Source organism: Salminus brasiliensis, chromosome 7 (genome assembly GCF_030463535.1).
Source record: "Salminus brasiliensis chromosome 7, fSalBra1.hap2, whole genome shotgun sequence".
Classification (NCBI taxonomy): domain Eukaryota; kingdom Metazoa; phylum Chordata; class Actinopteri; order Characiformes; family Bryconidae; genus Salminus; species Salminus brasiliensis.
Genome location: NC_132884.1, coordinates 40,209,404 through 40,223,039, shown reverse-complemented (window position 1 = coordinate 40,223,039; position 13,636 = coordinate 40,209,404). Strand labels below are relative to the sequence as shown.

The following is a 13,636-nucleotide window of genomic DNA, read 5'->3' as shown; positions in this document are numbered from 1 at the left end:
TTTGGGCCGAAGTTGTTAGCTAACTAACTTATAAATACGGTGCTTTTAAAGATTATTACCACGATGTTATTGAAGATACATATGCATGTACAAATTAGTCTAAAACGTGCACGAAAACATTACATTCATACGGAATCGGTTCGAACCGGTTCAAAGGAGTGAATCGTTCGCGAGTCAAATAGCGCTATTCTAAACACTCTGGGTGCTACAAACGACCTGTGGTCGCTAACTAGCCGTTTTTTTGACTAATTTCGTCTTCTACATTTTCGACATGATGTAGTTTACAAGTCGACAGCTGTAGTCACTTCCCAGGCAGCGAAACGTCGTAGTGAATCGCAGGGTGTGTCGACTCCCAAATCAATCACTGTCCTTCAAAGCTTCAAATCAGACAGGACTCCGAGAGAGAAGTTCTCCATAGGTGTCGGATGAGTTAGTGGTCGAAATCTCTGCAGTTGATCCCCTTTATCGATGTTCTTTTATCGGGTAGTTTTAAATAGTCCGTAAACTTAGAAAAGAGGAGTAGGCTCAGTAGCTCCAGTGCTAGCCTCTCTACAGGGGGACGTTACAGCGTCGCTCCAGGCGTAACAGCCTGTCATTAAGAGAGCCAGAGAGTGTGTGTGTGTGTGTGTGTGTGTGTCACTGATGGCTGGTGTGTGATGCCCTCACATCAATCCTCAAGTAGCTTAATGGTAAGTTCTGTAGAGTTTTCTATTGCATTCTGAACGATTGAGCCTTTATTTAATTACATTATAGTTTATGCCTATGTTATGTGTGTGTGTGTGTGTGTGTGTGTGTGTGTGTTGATGTTGATGAGGCAGATGGCTGGAAAAAAGGCAAGACGTGATGAAATAATGGAGCTTGACTTGATTGAGACTGAGGAGAGAGCCTCTCTGGTTGGAAATGGTAAGTTAAGCTGTTTCGTAAGCTGTACTCCTGCATAATGCAATAGCACCAACGCTTTAGTCTCCTGATATGGGCAGAACCTGATTATTTTCTCAGTAAAACACTGATATTAGAATAAACACTAATAACATTAAGGTTCTCCATCACTGTGTTCGTCATCAGAACATCTCCAGAGTTCTCCTCTCTCATGGAGGCTAGTGTTATTTAGAGTGCTCCTCCAACACCTGGTTTGGTGGTAAATCAGGGCTTAATGATGGTAAATCAGGCAAAAAAAAAAAAGGAATCAAGCTTAGTAAATCAGACTAGCGCTCAGGATCTCACCTACGTTCTTCAGAATGAGACGTTCTCACTCCTTTTTACTGGGTTTATGTTCACCTGCATCTGTTCTGATGAGATCTGGAGCTTCTACTGTAAAAACTCTCTCACTGCTGAGATACGTGGTTTTAGCAAATTTTGGCATTACTGCCTAAAACCTCATATATATATATATATATATATATATATATATATATATATATATATATATATATACACACAAGGTTTTAGGCAGTAATTTGCTAATATATATATATACATTTACATTTATGGCATTTAGCAGACCCTCTTATCCACTTATCCAGAGCGACTTACAAAGTGCTTTGCTATTTATCCAAGAAGACCTTAGCTAGTTAGAATAGACTAATAGTTCAAAGATAGGTATCTTTAAGGTGTGTGTGTATATATATATATATATATATATATATATATATATATATATATATATATACACACACACACTAATTGTCACATTTGTTATAATAGAATTTACCCTCCCATCAGATTTCCCCTTCCTCAGGAGCTGTAGATTTGGGCTCTGTAGATGTATCCACACCTTTTTGCCTCGCCTTAGTAATGCCATGTAATCTGGCTGCTGTTGAAGCTATTTTTAATCACTACGCTGTGTATACACACCAATCAGCCATAACATTAAACACAAATATTGGTTATCTGGTTCCAGTGGCATCAGGGTCAAGGGGTGGATATATTAGGCAGCAAGTGAACAGTCAGTTCCTGAAGGTGTGAACGCACCCAACACTTATTTACACCAGATACAAAGACACCACCTCTCCACCACCACTTCAGGAGGAGGTCTGACCTGAGATGCATCGAGCCACATGTCACAGCAGTGTAAACACACCCGTCTCTCATCAGTAATTAGGGACATTTGCAGATTCTGGCTGACTAACTGGAGACGGATTGGACTACATGAAGTGACCTGGTGTAAACCAGGGTCTGAGCCACAAACTGTGATGTTCTAGACGACTGGGTCAGAGCGTCTCCCAATCACCAGGCAGGGCTGTGGGGTGTTCTTGGTATGCAGTGGTCAGTATCTACCCCAAGTATCTAGTGCTGCAAGGACGGACGTCTAAAAGCATCACCAATTTCAAGCACAGGACTCAAGACTGTGATGATGGGATGTGGGTATATATATATCGTGCAGAGTTCCAGTCTTATCTTTTCTGTTGTTTAATGGGTGACGATATCCTGCATCAGCTTCCTGTAATAGGTCCAAAGGTCTGAGCCACCCAACAACGATTATTTTTCACACTGCAAACCAACTTGAGCTTGGTCCAGAATGAGAACACACCCTGATCTGACCAAATTCTGGTTCTTTTGACCTTTTTCCACCTGATATTTTGATTCGGACCAAACAGAAAAGCACCCTAAGGCCCTATTCGGACGGCCATGCCAGTTGCTTTCCCGGACTGCGCTCTCTTCGACTTCTGACATGAGCCCTAAATATTACCTCAGCTAATATTAATCCAGCGTAAATCGACACATGGGTGTATATTACATCATATCCTGTGGAAAAGGAGCTTTACCCCGACATTTCTCAGGTATTGAGGCGGTCGATGAGTCTATGGGTTTCCCCCTGCACAGCACAGACATCGGATGGTTCAAGTCTGGGGCAAACCCCAGTCAAATCCAAAAAGACCAAGTAAAAGGCCTCCCCAGAGGCGCAGCACTCCCAGCAGCCTAGGAAAGGCATTGTTATCGTAGCCTGTAGCTGCTAATAACTGTAACTTTTACACTAAAATGAATTTTCACTGCAATATCACATGTTTACTGGAGATGACGGCAGTGCGTAAATCGAGTAGCCGCTCCCATCTCGGTCATTTCCAGTGCAAATCAGTCATAAATTTGACAGTCGTCCTGCAGTAAATGTACATTACTCCACCTCCCCATGCAAAACTAACCCCAGTTTGTGCAAGTTGGTGCTTGGAGGGTTCGCCCAGAGCAGTCACTGCTGAATGCTGACCTGAACTCAATGCTGAAAATCATCATAATCCCAATTTCAGTGGATTTCTGACCACAGTCTGGCTGCACTTTGCTACCTGTGCGCTGCTAAACCTCACAGCTGTTGTGAGTGTGTGTGCCGTGTTTTCATTTCCTCTCGTTCAAGTGATCCATTTCTCAAGTCTGCAAATGTACAATATGTTCGTGTTCACAAATAGATGCCTCAGAACTTTCTGAGCAAATTACTTTTTACCCACTTTTCTGAATTATTCAGTTTAAGGGGGGAGGGAGGGGGGGAAAATCAGCCAATACAGCCCAAAGCCATTTTCATTTGTCTTTCTCCCTTTCTCTTTTATTCTGAACTAACAATGCAGATTCCTGTACGGAAAATATGTCCCGTGTGTTAATTAATCATAAGACATTAAATGTTAAATAAAAGAGAGAAAAGAACGGTGAATAATTCATTTGGGATAGGTGGGAGAAAAATAAACAGGCCTGCTCAGCCAAGGCCATAATTCATTAATAGTTTGCATTCCGATCTGTCCGTGAAAGGCAGATTCATTATTGAATGATTTCTGGGCTCGGAGACCAGCGGGTGAGCGGGAGCGTATTTCAGCGTGGATTTGGCCACCGTGTTTTGAGAAACATTTGCTCGGGGACACAAATGCGTGTCTGCAGCCAAAAGGAGGCAGTGCGCCTTTGTTCCCCCTTCATTCGCGTTAAATATGAAGATGTTTGTTGATACATTTCGGTTCAGTAGGATTTTGGTTCTGAGCTGCTACAATATGATATGATATATGAAATGACTCAGTGTACTATCAGAGGATTTTCGAAATAACTGGCATCCCGAATTGCAATTGCATTAATAAAGTTAATGAAAGTTAATTAGTGATTAGTGTTCCCTGATTACAGGTAATCTATACTTCCCCATAAATTAAAAAAACAAAGCCTAACACAGTAGTAGAAACACAATTTCAGAAAAGGAATATTTACTGAAATATTTATTTACTATTAATTTAATTAATTAATGATTCAATTGATGCACCCACTCATTAAAGTCGCCCAGATTAAACGAGCAGGTCTAACAACACAGTTCAACTGATCTGCCATAATATTAACACCACCTGCCTTATACTGAGTAGGTCCCCCTTGTGCCACTATCACAGCACACCTGCCTATTTGAAGGCATGGACTCCACAGGACCAAGACTTCAGCAGCAGATCCATAGGTGGCCCTGACCCTCTATACTGTACTGAGCACTGCAACACAAGACCCGACTGATGTTTTGGAGATGTTCCGACCCATTCGTCTAGAACATCACCATTGTTTCTGCTTTTAATACCAACATCACCTTCATATATATTTATTAGCCATAACATTAGTACCGGTGAAGGTGAAGTGAAAAAGCGATTGTGTTCATCTACAGTGGCTCCTGTCAACTGTCAAGGCATGGATATATATATATATATATATATATATGTATATATATATATATATATATATATATATATATAACAGGGCATTGTGACATGCAAAAGTTTGGGCACCCAGTTAAAATATGGGTTACTATGAATAGCTAGGCATGTGAAAGATGAGCTAATTTCCAAAAGGCATGAAGTTAAAGATGAAATATGTCTTTCAAATTTTAAATAAGATTTACTTTTTTTTCTCCATAGCAGGTCAATACTTCGTAGCAGCCCCTTTAGCGAGTATCCCACCTAATAAGATAGATAAGATAGATAAGATAATTCTTTATTAGTCCCACAGTTGGGAAATTCTCAGTGTCACAGCAGAAAGGGATAGCAAGACACAAAAACGTAGATAAATAAATTACACTATATACACAATATAAATAAAAATATAACCATATAACACTTCCTGTAGCAGCTAGTCTTTCAGAGTCCTTCAGGTCTAGTTTGGTGTGTGTTTGTCCATTCTTTCAGCAAATGGCTTCACGTTCGGTGAGATTCTTGGGCCGTCTTGCTGCACTGCTGTTTTGAGATCTGCAGATTTTGATGATGTTTAGGCTGGGGGACTGTCAGGGCCACGGTAAAACCTTTGGCTTGTGCTTCGTAATGGTTGTCTTTTGTGGATTGTAGAAAAAAGCCTGTTGTAATAGCCATCCTGTTTTCATTTTTAGCCTCTTTGCAGACGGTGTGATAAGCTTCCAGAATTTGCTGGTATTTAACTGGGTCTATGCTTGCGTCTACCGATGCCACTGGCTGCAACATAAGCTTAAAGCTTTGTAACAGTTGGAAAGGTGTTCTTTTCATGAAATTCTCTGTACATACCTTTTCCAAAATGCACCAGGCTTGTTTAGATGTGCCTTTGAAAAAACCTCTGATGCTGCATGTTGTGGTGAAGACAGAGGAAAGTGTTTTCTTTTAATGGCTCTTTCATGAAGCTGATTTAAGTGCAGGTTTTGCTGCACAGTAGAACAGTGCACCACTCCAGGGTCTGATTAGTCTTTCTGCTAATCCTACAGTGTGCTGTGTGTTAGTAAATTATAGGTATAAATAAGAGCTCTTTTTATACCAACGAGAGACTGTTTCCTCAGATTTGCCAGATCAGAAAGTGATGGACTCGGCACCGGAGCGGACTCTGCACAGACTTAGTACCATATCTGAACAAGAATCAGTGGAAAACAAAGGAGATGCAGTACTTGCGGGATCCTCCTACTCCTTATGCTCGATGGATAAATACAGCACGGGCTCGTCCTCTACAAACTCCTTATCTGACTCTCAGGATACTGAAGGTGAGCGATGCCATGTTGTTTACGCATCAAAAATCTGGAACTCTTTACCAATTAATATTGATTAGTCTTTTATTAATAAAAAAACAAACAAAAAACAGATGAAGACATTTTTATTTAGTTTAGTATTTTAATTTTTTTTAATTTTATTTACTTATTTATTTATTTATCTTTTTTCTATTTTATTTTCATTTATTGCGTAATACTACTATTTTAAATTCAAATAAAAAAAAACTTTTTGCTTGTTTTTTATACATAAACTGCGTATATATTTTTAACTATTTATTTTGCTAGTTACTGGTTTGGGTGAAGCAGTTTGAGCTATATTTTTATGAATGAAAAGTGCCATCTAAATAATCTTTATTATTTCTAATTATTTCATTTATGATGATTTGTATTTATTTATTTATTCACGTTTTTGGAATTTAACAAATTGAAAACATTGTGATATGAAAAAAACATATCACAATGAATACTTTCATTCCTTTTTTTTTTTTGCAGAATGATTTGCAAATTTAATTATGTATAAGTAACAGTATAAAACATATGGAACCATTTTACCAGAAGCGTCTAAACATTTGTATAAGACTGTAAATACATGCCCTAAGTTTATTTGAACTTTTAATAACTTCTTTAATTTCTGTAGCGTATTTTATGACCTTTATAGTTAAGTAGTGATACCTAATGAATTACAGTGTAGCACAGAAAAGCCTATGTTTTACAGTCTATTAAGTTTAAAACTAATTTTTAAAGGAACAACAAATAAAGCATAAGATATTCCGGTCATTTCATAACTTTCCATCTCTGTTTTAATGACTTTCCATCATATTAGACTAAATATTTACCATTCTCCATCTAAATCAACCACCAAGGCCTGAGTATCCAATAACTGAATATTAAAAAAATGTTTTAATAAATTGTATTTTAGTAATTTGTATTTTGTCTGTAATCATAATTCTATGAAATGAGAACCTTCTTCCACTTTTCTAGATTATATTTATGTTGGGTTTAAAGACTAACAGAGGATGAGTATTTAGGATCTTGCCCCAGCACACATGTAAACATTTGAACTCTTCATTATCAAAATGTCTGCGTTGTTTAGAATGGAGAAATATGGGGGAAGCTGGCCATACCAGTGGAAAAACTATTAAGTAAATTAAGCAGCACATTCGATTAAGCTGACATACTTAGAAGCATGAATAATTAAAATCAGAGCACTGAGAATCGCTAGGCAGTTATAATATGATACAGCAACTTTTGCAAGTCAGATTCTTGGTATGGGTGCAGCTCTGCGTTCTGCTGTGCTGTTAATCACTGAGCTCAGTTGTCTGTTCGTATTTCAGAGATATTAAACATGGTGGTGGTGGAGCTGGGAGTGAGATTGTCTGAAAGCTTCTGCATGTTTTAAAACCTGCTCTCCTCAAAAAATAAAGGTCTTTGAAATGTGACATAGACGAACTACTTTTGGTTCCATAAAGAACCATGTTTTGGAATTGCTCAATAAACTTTTAGGAGTACCTTCATTTTTAGAAGTGTACGCTAGGATTGGGCAGTATAACGGTAATGCGGTATATTGCGATATTTTAAAATGATCTAATGTGTGAAATTTCAGTTCTGTGTCTTTATCTAGTACAGGCCACATAAGCTCATTCCCCCATGTGCATTTATGAGAGCCACAGGAAGGGGGCGCTGTGGGAGCTCACTGATTGGTCACTGTGATACCACTCTGAAAACAGGTGGAGAAAAAAACAAGCCCACCGTAGTTGTGAGTTTAGCGACGCTGAGTTCACCTGAAAGACGGAGCAAGCAAACCTGGATGAGCCAGTCGGCTAAATCTGCCTGAAAACAGTGGAAACACTCCTTTAAGACCGTTCCCTCGACTCTGTGCTCTCAGATATAAGGGTTTTATCCTCCAAACAGATGGGATTTGAGCCTCAGTTTGCTGGAACACGGCCTGTGCTGTGGTGTTTAGACTGCTAGCTAACTTACTTAAGCCCAGACAGTCGGCTACGAGTCCAAACACAGCAGAACCGGTCTCCTGACACCAGTCGCTTGATTCTACACTCTCTCGGACACCAGAGGTTTTTATGGTCAGCACTTGTGTCGGCACTTGTGTCGGAGCTCAGCACTTAGTCCACAGTAGCTACACTGGGCTGTCTGATACTCGGTAAAGCTTTAGCCAAGCAAGCAAACCTGGCTGAGCCAGTCTACCCAATGAGCCTGAAAACAGTGGAAACACTCCTTTAAGACCATTCTCTCGACTCTGTGCTCTCAGATATGAGGTTTTATCCTCCAAACAGGTGGTATTTGAGCCTTAGTGTGCTGAAACACGGCCTGTGCTGTGGTGTTTAGTCATGCACTGGTCAGCACTCGTGTGGGAGGTCAGCAGTTAGTCCACAGTAGCTACACTGGGCTGTCTGATACTTGGTAGAGCTTTAGCCGAGCTAGTTAAGCAAAGGCCAGCTTAGCGAGCGGCTACAGAACCAAAACCTTGGAGAAAAGACAGCTGTCTTTCATCAGCAGTCTCTCGACTCTTAGTTTTTAAAATAACGAAGGATGATATTATACCCCCCGGGTAATACCGTAATATTTAGAGACGGTATGACATGTGGATACCGCCCAACCCTTGCAAAATGTCAGAACTCTGAAACAGGCTTTGCCTCAGACCCTAGACACTATATGAGGCATTAGAACCTAATTGCCTATAAAGTAATTGTAGATTTAATCCGTTGATTGAATCTCATCTTCTGGTGTGAAAAAAAGCTTTTCCCTTGCTAAAGATGACCCTTTAATGAGGGAAACAAAAAAAAGAAAAGAAAAAAGATCGCCAATAAAGATGGATGGTAATTGATTAGACCTCCAAACAGCTCCCTGAGTTCCCTCTCTCTTAGGGAGGGAAAGGTGATTCTTTAAATTATGCATGTGTAAAGAAATGCCATGGGAGAGACCAGAGGCTTTTAAAATGTTATAAACAAGAGGTGCAGACAGACACGAGGTCATTAAGGGCCTCTGAGTGTCTCTCGCTCTCTGCAAGCCAGAATCCCTGGGTAAGAGTTCTTTAGAAAAGCTTTTAGGGTTTATTACATGTGTGACAGAGTATTCCTGAAGTTCTTGTCACCATTCGAAGACCAGCACGTCTGCCCATGTGTAAATAGACAGGTCAGGCAGTTAGTTGTCAGGACGATGCTGACAACTTCTTTCAGGAGTATGAATAGGGAGTTTGCCACCCTTTGTTGCAGTAACTGACGCTACTCTACACACTAGACTTTAACATACATGTTATTAGCATTGCAGAGTGGATTTGATTGTATTCGTCCCATCAAGCACAACTGTGAAGCCAGGTGTAGATAATGGATGATTAGTTCTGCTGCTCCAACTCTGCACCCCAAATGTATTGGGTGGAGCTCCAATACTCTAGAGAACGCTGTTCCACCTCTCCCCAGCCCAGTACTTAGGGGGCTTAAGACCCCTCTAGCTTGGCACTGGGGATGGTGAATGTAGGCTCATTTGTGGCGAACTTGCAAAATTAAAAAATCTGTAAATAGGCCTTGAAAGAGCTGTACAGCAAAGACGGTCCAAGACTTTCACAGAAATAGAAATAGACAGAATGGGTGAAAAATCAGCCAAATTAGACTCTCAAAAGTGTTTACAAGCTGCGATGTTCACCAAATGAGGGGTTCTAAGTACTGACCATGCAGTGCGCCCAAATATTTTGTTTTGGCCCCTAATTAATATTTTGTTTCTTGTTATTGTGAGGCTGTAAAAGATGGAAGTCGTCTAGTAACTTCTAGACGAAGTTGTACTACTACAACATGGTTGGTGGTTGGTGGTTGGTGGATGGTGTGGCGCAACAGATAACACCACCACCTACCATTGCATTACAACAACACCATGTGGGAGACCAGGGTTCGATTCCCAGTCTGGGTGACTGTGCTGCGCTACACCAATAAGAGTCCTTGGGCAAGACTCCTAACACTACATTGGCCCTCCTCTGTAATACAAGTAACCTTGTAAGTCGCTCTGGATAAGAGCGTCAGCTAAATGCCATAAATGTAAATGTTGGTGTGGCACAACAGATAACACCGCTACCTGCCAGTGAGCTACCACACCATGTGGGAGACCAGGGTTCCAGGGTTCAATTCCCAGTCTGGGTGATTGTGCTGCGCTACACCAATAAGAGTCCTTGGGCAAGACTCCCAACACTATGTTGGCCAGGACACAAGGATAAGAGCGTCCGCTAAATGCTGTAAATGTAGTCAATTTAATCATGAGCAAGTCATAGTCCTAACAGGCTAATTAATGCCGGAGTTCTCTGAGAGCTTAAATATCTTGAAGTGTCTAGTATCCTTTTTATATATATATATAAAAAAATATATATATATATATAAATAATGCACTAATTTTCTTAAAATATAAAACAATGTCTTTGAATTGATGCTAAATTTTGGAAATCAGGTCTAAATGAAGGTGTTTTCCATTTTCTGAAACTGGCTGTACGCTCACCCAGTCTGCATGCATCTATACCGTTTAAGCTATAAAAGTTCTTGCTGACTAAACTGACAAACTGCAAGTCAACATTCATTACTGTCCATTAGGACGCATTGAAACTCCACAGCATTCTCGCTTGCAAAAGCCATGAATAAGGAATAACTTCCTTACTTATTGCTTTGGAATCCCATAATTACTTCTTCTTTGTCGATCAGATGCCTGTGCGGGGATTGTGCTCAACTGCCTCTTCTGCCAGTTCTACGACCTGTGCGTCATGCTGCCGGAAACGTGCGAGAGAGCCATCACTCACGTCTGCCCTGCATTCCAGTATCTGTCGGCCCCCTTAGAGCCGGTCCAGGGCAGCAACTGGAACTGCAACTGCGACTTCGACTGTGGCCTCTTCGACGCCTGCCAAGAAACGAGCGATTGCCTGGAGCTGGCCATGGAGCTCTCGGAGATTTGCTACCGCTAGCATGATGCCAGAGGCGAGGCTAGAACTGAAGGCTGAAGTACAAGTGAGGAAGCTGTGCTTGTACTGAAGCTCTGGTGTAATGGAGCATGGTCCTCCCTGTATCTACCGTCAGTTTAACCATGGAGTTTCAGAGTAAGTCTAGTGACAACACAGTAGACTGTGGTATCTGCTGCTGATTTCACTCAGTATCAGAGAATGGTGGTCAACACAAACAATAAACTTTAAAGGCAACACAACTCTGCAGACACTCTTTGCGGTTGCAGATCTTCTCCAGGACGGACATTCAAACATCTACCGGCGCTGAATCACATCGCTGCAGATCCAAATAATGAGCGTCTGAAGCACAAGAGGTCTATTCTGAGCTGTATTCTGCAGTATAGCTCAATACAGTTGATGTAAGTGGTTCCCAGCAAAGGCATGAGATATGGTGTATGACAGGCCCTTGAGCCAGCTTGTGGCAGTTCTCTCACAAAGGTGAGCGAAGTGTGGAAAACAATGGGCTTCACGTTCTCCTTGGGCAGGTAGGCTGTTTCAGCTGAAGTACGGCTGTTAACACAAACAGCTTGAGACGCTGTTTTGTAGGACACTCGTCCTTCGAGGACTATTCAGTCTTTGTTCTCCGTTCAGGAGGACCGCTCTCTCGAGTGCACGGCCATGGCGCGCTAGATCGCTGCTGTCAGAGATGGGCTCTTGTCACATAATGGGGAAAGCTGGACTCGTTCCATTGTGAGTGTGTTTCTGCTTGTGTACTGTTCATGTGTCCGTCTCGGGGAGAGGTCAGACGGAAGGCCTGTTTCCACGCCCTGCCGTGGAGTGTTGTTCTGTTATCCTGGCTCGCAAAACATTTGTCTTCTGCAGTCCGATAGTGACACCAACAGCTTCATCTCGCCTAGAAGGCTGCACTTCAGTTCCGTGAGTTCATTTAGGCAGCGTTCGATGGTTTTGGGTTTGTGGCTGTCACTATTGATTATCGACCAGTTATCTTGCCATTAGAGTTGGTCTTCAGAGCCATGGCTCTGTCGAGCCGGGTTGGAATAGCTGTATAGCATTGTAAAGGTACAGTTACAGGATGAGTGCATATAGCAGACGGTTACAGTGTGTTCACGCCAGCCTGGTTCTGTACAATGAGTCCTATATTTCAGGTTATCTCCCAGGGTTTCGAACACAGAGGAAAACAAGAAGTGAGATTTTTTATGTGATGAAGTTGCCATGTTATTATACAAAAACATATGAATATGGAAAATATGGCTATATTATAACATATGCTATAGAAACTATTATGCAGTTGGATTAGATGTGTTTACATTATAGAAATAATTGTGTTCAAATCTAGAAGAAACTCCAAATATTATGTATTTATGGAATTATGGAATGTTAACCACTAGCCAGTATGTATCAGTAAGGTCTGAAGTTTTGGATTTCCTAAAACCTAGCATCTTGACTCAAAGATGATCCCTAAATGGTCGTGCGAGCATCCCCCTGATCACTCTGTAGAACTACTGCAGTAACAGATGTTTTTGGTGCATGTTTGGATTTCAGTTGATCACATTAAAAGACTTTTGCATGTTGGAAATGTGTCTGTTATGTAATAGGTTTCATCGATTAATCGTGACAGGCCTAGAAACTATATAGTTGAACAAACATGATGAAAACAAAGGTGCAGGTGGTTCTAGCCAGCTTTACCATAGCCTGGCTATTCCCAGACTTCATAAAGGGACTCCACATCGACCAGTTCTTGCATGAAAGCCCTGATATGACTCCTTTCCACAGGAATTACTCATTTGCTCCAGTTCACTGACTGCTCACCTGAAATTTCAAAAGCCCTGCCTCAGTTGTGTTGCATGTGTAGCTCCCTTCGTAAACCACGCAGTGCGAATGCAGGGAAGTCTGCTGATGCGTGTTCAGCGTTACAGGATTTGGCTGCGACAAGAGGGATCTCAGTTTGTGTCCAATTTGCTTATTGCTTGAGTGTAATTACAAAACCCAGTTAATATGGTGCCATAAAAAGCTATTAGAGGCCCATTGTGGCTTTTCCGCACGAGTCATGCCTGCGCAAACAGATGCTTGGTTAAACCCAAAACATCTGCACGTCTTAAACTTTTTGGATCTCTGTCAAATTCCCCGATAGCCGTGGGAGTCGCATGGGCTGTTCAGGTTTATCTAATGCTTTTGCATATGGTACGGATGCCCCATCAACTGCTCGGGTAACTTTTTAGCAATATGTCCATATGCAGTGCATTGCGCCGTCCCTAACCGCTTCTATGGGACGTCGGTGGTGCAATTTGCAGTGTAGAACAATATCATTGATTGCATCCGTGGATATCGTTAGGCATGCAAGCAAGGCTGCAAATAAAGAAGATAGCAGTTAATTTGTAATGCTGTAACACTGACAAGCACAGTCTCTTTTCATGGGGCTGCCATGTTTACATGTTGTTTTTTCTTTCTCTCTTTGCTCCGTAATTAGACGTTTCTTTGTTTCTCATCTCTCTGTTCCCCTCATTAATGAGAGACAAGACAAGGCTTTCCTCTGAAGCTCACAACACTAATACGATCTCCCATCAGTGGCTTTTTTTATCCTGCTACGAGCAGCCCTCCTGTGGGGCAAAGCTCAATGAAATATTAACATTGTGCGTTTAAAGCCTTTTTTTAAAAACAGCACTGGTGTCAGCATCTCGCCAAGCATTCCCCAAGCCTCGGCCCATGTGGAAACGCAGTCCCAAAGCTTTCTGTTGCTCTGCGCCTGT

The 13,636-nt window shown here is 41.3% G+C and overlaps 1 protein-coding gene across 1 annotated transcript; it reads left to right on the top strand.

Moving 5' to 3' along the window:
• The first annotated feature begins 614 nt into the window (after positions 1–614).
• On the top strand, positions 615–10,892 carry mdfic2 (MyoD family inhibitor domain containing 2). Its single transcript, XM_072683212.1, has 4 exons — positions 615–689; positions 815–903; positions 5,738–5,935; positions 10,636–10,892. The coding sequence occupies exons 2-4, from the start codon at positions 819–821 to the stop codon at positions 10,890–10,892; spliced, it is 540 nt and encodes a 179-aa protein (XP_072539313.1). The 5' UTR covers positions 615–689; positions 815–818.
• The last annotated feature ends 2,744 nt before the right edge of the window (positions 10,893–13,636 follow it).